Source organism: Acomys minous (genome assembly GCF_964271855.1).
Source record: "Acomys minous genome assembly, chromosome: 12".
Lineage (NCBI taxonomy): Eukaryota > Metazoa > Chordata > Mammalia > Rodentia > Muridae > Acomys > Acomys minous.
In genome coordinates this window covers 49,317,507-49,330,500 of record NC_140493.1, presented here as the reverse complement: position 1 = coordinate 49,330,500, position 12,994 = coordinate 49,317,507, and the positions used below count along the sequence as shown (strand labels likewise).

Genomic DNA, 12,994 nt, shown 5'->3' with positions numbered 1-12,994 from the left:
CCTCAAATGAAGAAGATGGAGATATAAAATGCTAATTTAACTTCCACCACCACATATTCTATCTGAAAAAGAAATTTTACACAGTTAGCAGCTTCACAGGAAACTTTAAGTTACCAGCTGCAGATGGTGGTACAGCCTGTAGACCCAGAACTCAGAAAACATCTGGAAAACACTGTCCCTCAAACCATCTTCATCAACTAGAAATTTCAGCACTTTCTCCACTGATTTTATTTTATTTTATTTTTATTAATTTATTCTTGTTACATCTCAATGGTTATCCCATCCCTTGTATCTTCCCATTCTTCCCTCCCTCCCATTTCCCCTTATTCCCCTCCTCTATGACTGTTCCTGAGGGGGATTACCTCCCCCTGTATATGCTCATAGGGTATCAAGTCTCTTCTTGGTAACCTGCTGTCCTTCCACTGAGTGCCACCAGGTCTCCCCCTCCAGAGGACATGGTTCTCCATTGATTTTAAATAGCCATCTCAGGTTGGGTTTCTTTTTGTTTGTTTGTTTGTTTGTTTGTTTGTTTGTTTTGTTTTATTTCTTGGAAATATTTTTCCTACTATAAACTTATCATGGATTCAGCGACAGGAATAAAAAAATGTGTCTACATGCCAGCTCAGTAGTTTTCAGTAGCCCTATGTCATGGAGAGTGGACTCAAAGGCAAAGCATTTTACAGCCTCTCACTGCCTGACACTGTTGTCAGCACTGGCAAGAAACAGCCCATATGGAGCACTCAGTACACACACAGAGTATCCTCAGTCAGTCAGTACACACACAGGGTATCCTCACAGTCAGTCAGTACACACACACAGGGTATCCTCACAGTCAGTACACACACAAGGTATCCTCACAGTCAGTCAATACACACACACACAGGGTATCCTCACAGTCAGTCAGTACACACACAGAGGGTATCCTCACAGTCAGTCAGTACACACACAGGGTATCCTCACAGTCAGTCAATACACACACACAGGGTATCCTCACAGTCAGTCAGTACACACAGGGTATCCTCACAGTCAGTCAGTACACACAGGGTATCCTCACAGTCAGTCAGCACACACACACGGTTTCCTCACAGTCAGTCAGTACACACAGGGTATCCTCACAGTCAGTCAGTACACACAGGGTATCCTCACAGTCAGTCAGTACACACACAGGGTATCCTCACAGTCAGTCAGTACACACACAGGGTATCCTCACAGTCAGTCAGTACACACACAGGGTATCCTCACAGTCAGTCAGTACACACACAAGGTATCCTCACAGTCAGTCAGTACACACACACAGGGTATCCTCACAGTCAGTCAGGACACACAGGGTATCCTCACAGTCAGTCAGTACACACACAGGGTATCCTAACAGTCAGTCAGTACACACACAAGGTATCCTCACAGTCAGTCAGTACACACACACAGGGTATCCTCACAGTCAGTCAGTACACACACACAGGGTATCCTCACAGTCAGTCAGTAACTAGTACACACACAGGGTATCCTCACAGTCAGTCAGTAACTAGTACACACACAGGGTATCCTCACAGTCAGTCAGTACACACACAGGGCATCCTCACTCATTCAGAACACACACAGGGTATCTTCTCAGAAAGTACAAACATGGGGTACCATGGCTAGTAACTGACTTAAAAACAAGCTCCATTTTAGTGCACTATAGAATCTATTAATAATATGTTGATAATTGCTAGCTAGGGAGTAGTACAGGATGCACATAAGTTTAGGTTCAACTTTCTCACACCAAGGTCAATCTCATGACTATGACATCGCAATGTCTGAATGCAAGTTTCTAAGAGACACTGACAACAATTTCTAACTATTAGTGATAGCAACATTCAAGCTGCTGCCATGGCACACTAACCTAAAACAAAAAGCAACTGCACCTACCTGGTTATTGCTGGGGTTGTTACACCTCTTGTACGCAAAGCGGATTTCCCTCGAACCACTGGGACATCTGCATTTTCTGAACCTCCATTCAGATATGTTAATTCCTGGAGTTGTGCTTGCCTGATTTCATCATTATAGTCCTGTACAGAAAAGATATTGGAAATATAAAAGCCCTTAGAATAGAAAACAAGCATTTTTTTTTAAGAAAATGAGGTCAGAAAAGCAGTTAAAATATAAATTTATTGGAATAAAAAAAGTTTTTAAAAAGAAAATCACAGGTTTTCCCTCAGACTGAAAGTACAGGTTAGCTAAAGTCTTTCCTGTTCTTATGCATAATTTCCACTTGCCATATCTGTAAGGATAAAAGGCTGCAGAGCTGTGCCATGGACATTACTATTCACAGCTGCATTCAATCATTACTACTGACCATGTGCCTACTGACTAATTGAAGAGCCTGAGGGAGCTGGTCATGTGCATCCGCACCAGGCAGGACAGCACTGAGCACGCATGCGCGTGTATGCTTAGTTCACATTTTCACACTTACCAACTCCAGGATCCCCCGGGCCAGGGAGAGTCCCACCCTCACAGTGGGTGGGTCCTCCCACCTCAACTAAGATAATTAGGATAAAATAACCCTAGCACAGGCATGTTCAGAGGCCTATATCATAGGTGATGCTAAATTGTGTCAAGTTGACAATTACCACTAACCATTATGCTGCCCTAACAAGGAGCATCCAGATTTATACATCTGACAAGTCAGCTAATCACTGAAAATTTGTACTTTTTTCTCAAGGCAGCAATGTCCACGCATTACACCATGAAACTAGGACTCCATTCGCTTCCTTCCTCTTTGCAGCTATTTGATAAGCAACAAAACTGCAGATTAAATAGATAGAACTGTATCGTCGCTGCTTTGTAGGAAGAAGAAAAGCTTACAGTCAGAGAAAAGCCTAACTCAGCTGTACAGCAGCCACAAAGGCATCTCTACGAGAGGGGCCATCTAAGGGAGAGGCCCAGTCATCAGAGGAGTGGCTCAAAGTTCCATAGAGGGAGACAAAAAGACTCAAAGTGTAGCAAAGTCCAGAAGACACAGACAGTAGCTAAGGCAGATGAGCTGCCCTGATCTGAAGAACAGCCTAGCCCACATGGTGAGTTCCAGGCCAGCCTAGAATGCATATAAGAGTATCACAAAAATGAATAAATAAATAATAAGCTAAAAAGATATATGGACAAATTAAAAAGATAATAAGAAGTCTTCCAGGGAGAGCGGAAACCACATCATGTGAAGCCATACATCACCTTCAAGGTATATACATAATTAGAACTAAAGTTGCTGCTGAGACAACTCAACAATCTTTAGGGAGCAAACCAGGCACTTAGGTGCATGTTCTGGAAAGGACAAAACAAACCTTCAGACTGCAAAAGAGGCAAGAGAAGGTGAACACCCCAGGGTGTCAGAGGAACGCACCACACAGTCTATGTTGCCCTACAGCCCATCACTGAAGCCAGTGACCTGAGCAGACAGATGGAGAAGGTGGGCCAGCATCCATCTCAGTGAGATAGAGTGAAGAGCCTGAAGAGCCATAGCGAAGGCGCGAGCTTCTCCTGGCATGTGGGTGGCTACAAGGAGACCGTCACTAACAGAGGCATCACAGGCCCATAGGCATTGGTGGGGGGCAAGGGAGGGGGAAATGGAAAGCCACAAGCACGCTTTAGTGTGACAGGGAATTCAGGTAAAGGATTTATAATCTCACTTAAAAATCTGAAAGAAATAGCACATTTACTATTAGTAAATGTTAGTACACAAACTAACAATTCATCTTTTCTTCCTGACATTCCCAAATATCAAACAAAAAACAAGGAGGCACCACGAAATTAGAAGAACCCCATGAGCACTGTCAAGAAAGCTGAGATATACCATCTGAAGGGGAGGGAAACAATAGAGAACGAGAGCCATGCCCTTAGCAGCCAGCTCAGAGTGAGGGTGGGGCGGCTGTGCACAGACCACCTCCCACAATTATCCGACGCCTGAGCCTCAGAGGAGTCCTCTGCCCCGTTCCGTCATTCCAAAGTGTCGAGGACAAGACTGCTAACATCTTATCAGCCATTTTGCTTAAAAGGTGTGAAGATTAATAAATAATTTGCAAAGCACATTCTAAATAAAATGTGCTCGAAAAATGCTAATATTCGCCCTGTGGAAAATGGTTCGGAGGTGTGATGCTTAACTATAGATGGCTGAAAATAGATGCGATTAAAAAACCATAGCTCGAGCACTGTTTAGACACCGGAAAAACTTCAGAAGAGTCAAGTTAAAATCACTTGCTCTAAGTAAGATTAGTTGTGTTTGTAGTGGAGCCCACTTTGTAAACTTATTTTAAAATACAGAGATATTAAATGGTTGAATTATAGCTATGTGTTTTTTAAGGCAATTTAAGAATGTTTTAATTAGTTTCCTCAAATAATATAAGATGGGCAGATATGATATAACCATAGTTACAACCAAGCCATGCATGATGGCTTATGGACTCAAACTTTAACTCTCCAGGTGAAAAATGAAACCACTGAAACATGTACACTTTTTTCAACAACTGAGAGTCGAAAGGGATTAGAACTGTAGGTATGTGTGTATACGTATGTGTGTGTGTCTGTGTGTATGTACGCGTATGTGTACATGCAGTCATGTGTGTATGTGACTTTTCTACCCACTGATTTTAGTCTGCTGTGTGATCCTGGAGAATGTGGGGAAAGTTTTTAAGTGACTCATTGCAAGTGGGCTGCCTCGGAGGATAAAGGTGCTTGCCATCAGGACGGATGACCTGGTACCCATATGGTGGAAGGAGAAGACTGATTCTTGCAAGTTATCCCATGGTGTACACACACACACACACACCTATAGTTCAAAAAATTTAAATAGAAGAATCATAACTATAAAAAGTAACATTAGAATCCAATGTCTTCTCTGTCTTTAACTTACTAGTCACAATTATTTGCCAAAGAAATCGCAATACTTATGTTCAAGTTTTTCCTGGGATCACTAAAGACACTGTATCTATAGAAAATAACTTTAATGCTTATTATTTAAAGACCAGCTAAATAAACTCTGGAATGAGAACATGATATAACACAGAAATAAAAATAGTGTCATAAAACTTTACATATCCTCACAAGAAAAAAAATGTACAAAAATCACATAAATTTTAAGAAACATAAAACAATAAGTAGAGATCTTATTTTTTAATAACTGAGGAAAGTGTCCTTATGAAGAACAACGAAAGTAAAATGGTTCAAAGACACCATGTAAAGAGTCTTGGGATGGATTCAAGTCACACGATAAAATGAAAATACAATAAAATCACTCATGAAAAATACCCAAATTGAGGGCAATTAAAATAGAGTCTGTAACATTCTTGCCTGAGATGCCATCACTCCTTCTCCTCAGTCCAAAGACAAAAAACCCTTAGCTCTGCTGAGGAGAAGCCTCACTTATTCTGGATTAAAGAATAAAGTACCCCATACCAACAACAACATCACAGCAGCAAAAATTTCAACAAGCCTGATACCGCCCCTTCCAGTAAGGCAAGCAACACCTCAGCTTAGGAGGGGCAAACATAGCAGAGCCCAGAAATGAACCAGGCAAGATCTTGACAGGCTCTTGTGCTTACTTGCCCAACAGTGAGTCTGTGCAGAGGAGACTCCAAGGAAAACCAGCAGGAGCGAAATGCCAGGGTAGACATGAAAAGGGGCCACTCTGCATTACACAGTGCACAACAACAGGGGAATCACAATAAAACAGACCCTGAGCACAGAGCCTCTGGCCATCCAGTGGTCACAACTAAGCCACTTGGACACTGCATGTTGTTTTCTAGAAGGACAGAAAAAGCTAAAAGCAAGCTAGGAAGACATAAACACACATGATGGCAGCTAGAAAACATGAAGGGCACAGAGTTTGTGGATTTAGTTTAACATAATTACAAGAGAAAGGGAAGATAAAATACCAGCAACAGCAGCTTTTTTTGTAAGCAAAGTGCTCAAAATTCATATTTGCTTTGGGACATTATTTAAATTCTAGCATTTTCCAGTACCAACAAATAAAAGGACACACAAAAATGTGAGCCATTCTTGTAGGGGAAAAGCAGGCAAAGGTAACTATGTTGAAGAGGACCCAAGTGTTACACTTGCAAAAGGAGATGCTAAGGTAAAGTCACTGCTGTATAGTGTAGTGTCCCCAGGGAAGCCACCAGCAGAACTGAGATGAGGGAACTAGGGAGCCGGAAACAAAAGCCATCTAAACAAGCCCCTCTGACAGACAGAGGAGGAGGACAGGAGTAGGCATGCCAAGATGCAATTAAGGGCAGGTCATTCTGTGTGGAGGGCAGGAAGAGAAAGAAAATTCAAAGAAATAACGACTGAAAACACCCTACATGTAAAGAAAGTGTACATCATCTTGCTGTCATGTGATGGACAAAATGCTCAAAACCAAATTCTAGACACAGGCAAGAACCAAGTGTCAAGACCAGAAGCAAAGGGACTGACTTCTGGGCTCATTACAAGTTAAGGGCCACAAAGTCATGCAGAGACACAGCCAAAGGATGGTAGGTACCAATTGTCAACCAAGATTTATAAAGTGCACTCTTCACGTAGGCCAAGTAAGCTCACTCCCAGAAAAATCAAGACAGAAGCTGATCTACATTACAAGAAAGACTAAAGTTAGTTCCTTAAGCTAAAAAAAATTACTGAGGGGCGTCTCCATTCACACAGAGAGTAACACCAGGAAGGACAAGTGTGAAAACACATCCTATAAGCCAGTCTCTCGGGGTTACTAATGTGCAAACTTTACCAAACTAACAGTGAACCATATCTTGCAACAAGTGAAGAGGACAGCATATAAAAAAGGAGTAAATGCTAGCTTAGCTTTACATAACAAATCAACTAATGTGATGTGCTATTATCAGTAGAATAAAGGAGGAAAACTACGGGATCATCCCAAGTAGGAGACCATGTCAGGGAGAAGGGCAAAGGATGCCAAGGAAAACGTCACAGGCACCTCAAATGCCAGGAGTGGTCTCTGGTAACAGAATGATAGGAATGTCAGAGAATCCTAATAATTCCATTAACTAGGATATTATTTAATCTTCCTGATGCCTCTTAAAAAAAATATGCTCTAGAAACTACAAAAATGTCCTGTAAGGTCAAAGAGCAAAATCAATATGAAGAAAATCAATTGTACCTCTAAATAAATGTTCCATTCGCAACCATATCAGAAAACATAAAAAACTGAGAAATGAGGCTGTCGAGATGGTTCAGCAGTTTATGAGTTTTTGTTGCTCTTGCAGGGCTGGATTCCCAACACCCTCCCAGAAGCTCACAATCTGCAGGATCCAGAGGACTCAACACCCTCTTCTGGCAACAGAGAAAGTCAGCTTTCGATTCTACCCTCATACCATACACAAAAATCAATACAAAGGGACTTAAATGAAAAGAACCTTATGATTTTTTTTTTGAACAGTATCTCACTATGAAGCCCTGGACGGCCTGGAACTTGGTATGTAGGCTAGAGTGGCCGTGAACTAACAGAGATCCTCCTGCCATCCACGTACAGAGTCGAAAGGCATGTGTCATCATCACACCTGGCAAAAGTCACTAAGTGAAAGAATACTATTAAGCATTTAGAAAGAGATACTAGTAACTTTGGTTTAGAGAGATGAATTTTTAGCTAGTCCAGATTCTAGACTAGAAAAATAAGATTCTACCTCCTAACGGAGGACTGTAAAGGCCATGGATGGAAAGTACCACCATGGCTATCTGCGGAAGAAGGAACTGCCCACTGTGCCACAGGTCCAGTGTAAGTCATCGATATGCATATAAGATTCCCATAGGCCTCTCTATCAAACTGCACATTCTAGTGGGAAGAGACTGTCATCACTGGTTTACAAGTGATGGTTTACAGCCTACCACACAGTGAGCACTGTTCTGAGACAAGGCTGGGGAGGTAGTTCAGTGGGGTAACCTGATGAGTGAAAACCAGATTTCATAGTTGGTTTCTTGACAGCAGATAGAATCATAGTTCAATTCTGTATATGTCACTCTCGCAGCAGAGGCCAGGACTTCTGAGGACAGTCTCAGTGTGGACAGTTGTCTGGGAGATGTGCCAGCCTTTCTATAGTAAGTGTCTGCAGCGTCAGAGTATTTAGTTTATTATGAGAATGCAAGAAACTGGTGCTTCCCACCACTAGCGCACAAACACTTAGATTACCTTTCAAAACAAAGGTAGGGACATGCTCCTTTTAAATCGTGACTTTCATGGCAATACCTGGCTTCTGAAAGGTGACACCCAGGAGAGGTCACCCCTCAAAGCCTTTGCACCCCGAGCATCACAGATGTGCCTGCATGCTACTCAACCATCCAACCAAGGTTTCTACTTTCCCATAAAAGACACATTCCTCAAGCGGACAGAGGCGGCTTTTAGTTAGGTTTTTATGACCCACAGCAAGCACAGGGCAGGCATAGGGAGGACACTAATGACTAAAGGACAGCATGAAGTTGGTATGGCATCGTCAGAATCACATAAAAACTTTTCTTGGACTTCCCAAATCTGAGTTACTGATTCTGCTCTTCCAAGGTTTTAGTCTTAGAAACTTGGTGGTAATACGTAATGTGTCTAAGACTCCATTGCTTTAAAAGGAAATGAGTTGAGAAACCACGTCAAGCAATTCTCATACAGGATACTGTGAAGTCCACGACACACAACAAAGAGGCAGCACTCAAAACAGAGCCGCACAAAAAAGAGGAGCCAGATCAGCAAGGATTCCGGTAAAGACTCAACCTTAAAATGCAAGTCAATGATTGGTTAAAAAAAAAAAAGTACTAACGGGGATGAGGAACTTCTTGATCTCTTCCAAGGCATGCCCCATCCGGGCATAAGCTTCTGCTGGGGGAGCAAACACTTCAATGAGCACGTGCAGGTCGTCATTGAGGTGGAAGTACTTCGCTTCTCCGCTTTTCCTCAGCTCTTCCTCCTGAAGAAGATAATGGCATTTAAAATGTGTCATTGTGAGACAGGAAAAAGCAAGCAAAAATTACCCAAAACTTATCTCACAGAGGCTTGTCATGGAAGATTCTATGACAAATAGCACCCCAGGATGCTTTACAACTACAAATTTGATCCTGCTGTTCCCAGGTTCTCAGGAACCCTGGATGGGCATCCTATTCTGCTGGGATACAGTCACTCCTGCCCTAAGGCTGCCCCTAAGGAATCATCTGCACTTGGCTACCTGCTGATTCCTGTCAACTCCTGCCTGCCCCATTACCTGCCCCAGCTAAGCACAAACCTCTGCTCTACATAGCCTAGTGCCCAGCTCACTTTGGCACTATGGATGCCTGCTGTTTTTAGGCATGCTGACACCAAGCATTCACCACAATCCTAAGCATCCAAAAATATTTCAAGCTCACTTCATTCTTTTTGGTGTTCTCTCCTTAGCAGGTGATTGCCAAAGAGCAGACCCTGTATGCCCATCTTGTCTGATGATGTGTGAAGGGCTGGTTTATGCTTTTCATTTCTATCCCAATGCTCAGCTGACTGGTGAAGGATGCCTTGTGATGGACTAGTCACTGTGCAATCCACAGTGAGTGCCAACAGGCTGTTCCGTGGCTTCATAACATAGGGGAATGTGCTGATTGGGGAAGGGTACAGACTCAGATTTTGTACTCAAATCTCAAATCCCACATTGACTGCTTGACTGTTGGTCAGTGCCTTATGTTATCAGAGAGGATTTTAACATGGGACAGAACTGGTGTACTCTCGTCTCCTTATCCTGCTGAGGTCAGTCTCCTCAGAATACTGCCTGGCAGGTTATCTACAGCAGGACACACCTGGACTATAGGTTGATGTGGGCAAGATGTACAGCACGATGCCTTACATCAACTGAAGGCCCATCAGACCAGAGCATCACTATAGTTACAGGAAAGGCAGCCACTGGCAGGCATCAACATGTGTCATTAATGAATGTAGCAAATAAATAAACATGAGTTTGTGTTAAATTTGCTATAGTAGTGAACACTGTTAGAATGTAATGTTTTTGTTTTTTTGAAATGTGAGTTTTCACACTAAGGATTATCTCTTTTAAAACAGATACGATTAGCTGAGAACTGATGCACGCTAAAGTTAAACTAGTAAAAGGAGCAACTGCAACCAATATTCAAACACCCAACAGGGAAGAGCTAGCTATGGGCCAGCAAATGGGATGCTGGTAGTACACACCCTAAAGGGAAACGTGTTACTTAAACTATCACCTGTGGCTGCTTTGGGTGATGCTTTGGAAGGTTTAAGTGACAGATCTCATGGTGGAGGCAGCTAGCATGACAAGGAGGAGGTGAGAGGAGGCTGCTGGGGTGGAGTGAACAGGGAGCTTTGAAATGAATTTAGCAGTGAGCTTGCTATGACGGGGACCTTGAGTGTCCCTCACAAGTCCATGTGCCCAGAAAGGTGACTGGGTGACTCTGGTCATTGGAGGTGACCTGGAAGAACAGTAAGGACCATTCCTATCCTCTCTCTTGCTTCCTGGCCACGAGGGAGTGCTTTTCCTGTTCTCCATTCTAGACATGATGTATTGTCTCACTGTAGATCCTCAAATGATGGTGTCAAGCCATCCTTAGGTGGTACCCCAAAATAAGCCATTACTCTTTCATAATCTGATTATTTCAAGTGTTTGCTACGTGATGGCAAGCTAACACAGAAGAGCCAGAAGTAACTGCAGAGGTCTCACTGAGTGTAGAAAAAGAGGGTACAAGAGCCAACACAGAGATCCACACTTCAGTCTTTTCTATGGGATTGGGGTTGATATCTGGGTAAGTCCCAGTGAAAAGCTGAGAATTGTCTTTGCAACATTTGGGAAATACAAATAATCCTAAATACCCAAATGCCAAAGCAAAACTGAGTTGTTTGCACTCAAGATGTCTATCTAATGAGCATCTACATTGCCTGAACACTGAGTGAGGCAGCCCCTTCAAAAGAGACAGTAGTTGTCATGGTTACTTTCCCCCTTGTTACCTCCTGGTCCATGCTCAAAGCCCTGCTTGCTCCCTGAAGCTAGAGGAATTGGCTATAAACACACAATAACAGTTATACCCCTAGTCCTCCCAGCCTCGATCTGGAACATGTTCCTAGAGAGATGTATGAGAAAAGAGTGGCCGACTTCACTCTGGTCTAATGCTGCACTCAGGCAGAGTCCATGAGATCAAGGGATATGAACTTCTGGTTCTATTCCATTGACAGTGGTTGAGTGGAGTGGAATTTGTACAATATATCCTCTTCCTCTAGTTACTCTGTAGCTTGACAGAATGATGAGCAAATGCAGATTCACCATACACATTTGGAGATGGGCCCGCATGCTTAGAGACAGAAATGGGAGAATTACTGAATGGGTGGTAAGTTTTCTGGGATAGAGGCCTGAGCTTGTAAATTGGGTCCCCTTAGAGCAAATGCAGAGGAGACACTTGGTGACAGGCATTCATGAGGAACTACTGAGGCAGATGTGTGGATGCTTCCTTCTTCAGGCAGCTCAGTGCTGCTCAGGCTATAAGCAGTCACCAGAGTGACAGGGATGGGGTGATTCATTCCTTCACTTATAGACTCTCTCTTCCTGAGGATGTCTATCCTTGTTGGATGCCAAAGATGCCAAGAGCAGAGGACAACCACAGCCTCGATAGCCAGAATAATTTAGAAGGATCACTACAGTTTGAGAGCAAGCTGGTGATATTCAGGATCCCATGTACTGCATGGACAGCCAGGCACATACCATGACTGAGACTGTATATGCATACATAATCGGGTGAGAATTGACAGCCTCACTTCTTTCCTTCTCTTTACTGTTCAGCTGACACGGCCTCTGCCAAGAACCTCCCTTGAATAACAAGCATTCCTGACACTGGCCCGACTGCCAAGCAGCCTTATTACACAATGAGTGAGTCTACTACCAAGTTTTGAGTAGTCTCCTATGAGATACACATCATTTCTACCCAAGTGACTAATACACAGTTTCATCCCCACCTGATGCCAACAGAGAAGTGTGGAAGAATCCAGGTAAGAACCCGGAGCAACCACACCTGGAGAAGTGTGAGGCTAACTTGTCTGCTAGGTTACATCTACACCGATACTGAACATACCCTCAATTTCTACCCTTAAGTTATTGGGGTCCCAGAACCTTTTCTTAAAACTTTCTGTGAGTCTGCTACACTTCCATTAGTGCTGCTCTGAGAGGCATATGGCTTCATTAAAAGTTAAGCCAGAAAATATCGCTGATTCCTCTGGTTAATCCAGATACTGACCCAAGTTCCTAACATGTGCAACAAGGAATCAATTCAGTAATTCAGTAATTTTCAACTTTTCAAAACAACAGGGCATATAGCACAAACATCTCTATGTAGAATAAATATATTTTGGAATGTGAAGCAATTATGAAAACATTTAAAATCATCCTTTGAATGTGATAAAATGAGTGTATCAAATAAAGGGCAGAAAAAGAAGTCGATGTGCACATACTGAAAGTCAAGTTCAGGCATGCATCACTCATGGCTAGAAGGCATTGTGGGAAATGCAAATTCTCCTGTGAATGCTGGGAAGCATCTCATAAGATAACATGCCACAGCACTGGGCAGCAGAATCCCAGACCACAGCCATACACAGTCCACTGTTGATCACATATCTTGTGTACTATGTGGAAGGGGATGGAAGTTGTATACAGAAAAGAAAAGTATAGGAACTAATTTAAAACACAATAGTGGGGTGACTACAGGGAACATTTCTTTCTTGTCACTATAAAAGGCTGCATTCAGACTAAGCAAGGTAAATAGTACTGTTTGATTTTTTTTTTTGCACATGAGTCTTAAATAGTTAAAAGTGGTAGGATACTATATATGTTGGAACTTGCCAGAAAATGTCAATCATTGACAGATCATCAAAATGTATCACTTTATAAAACATTTTCCTCTAATTCCATCTGAGCTTCTCCTTAACTCTTAGACACTAGGCACTGACTCAACAGGCAATAAACAGACATAACAGACATAACAGTACAGGGCCAATAAGGCC

The 12,994-nt window shown here is 42.6% G+C and overlaps 1 protein-coding gene across 5 annotated transcripts in view; it reads right to left on the bottom strand.

The window, feature by feature from the left end:
- Window positions 1–12,994, bottom strand: part of KHDRBS3 (KH RNA binding domain containing, signal transduction associated 3) — a 156,342-nt gene that overhangs the window by 73,208 nt on the left and 70,140 nt on the right. For all 5 annotated transcript variants that reach the window (XR_014773343.1, XM_084751233.1, XM_084751236.1 and 2 more), the window contains exons 4-5: window positions 8,778–8,924; window positions 1,909–2,048 (exon numbers count right to left, since the gene is read on the bottom strand). Coding sequence is in view for 4 of the 5 variants with exons in the window: in XM_084751233.1 (XP_084607359.1) it covers window positions 1,909–2,048; window positions 8,778–8,924 (287 nt within the window). In the remaining variant the exon portion in view is untranslated. The remainder of the gene's footprint in view (window positions 1–1,908; window positions 2,049–8,777; window positions 8,925–12,994) is intronic.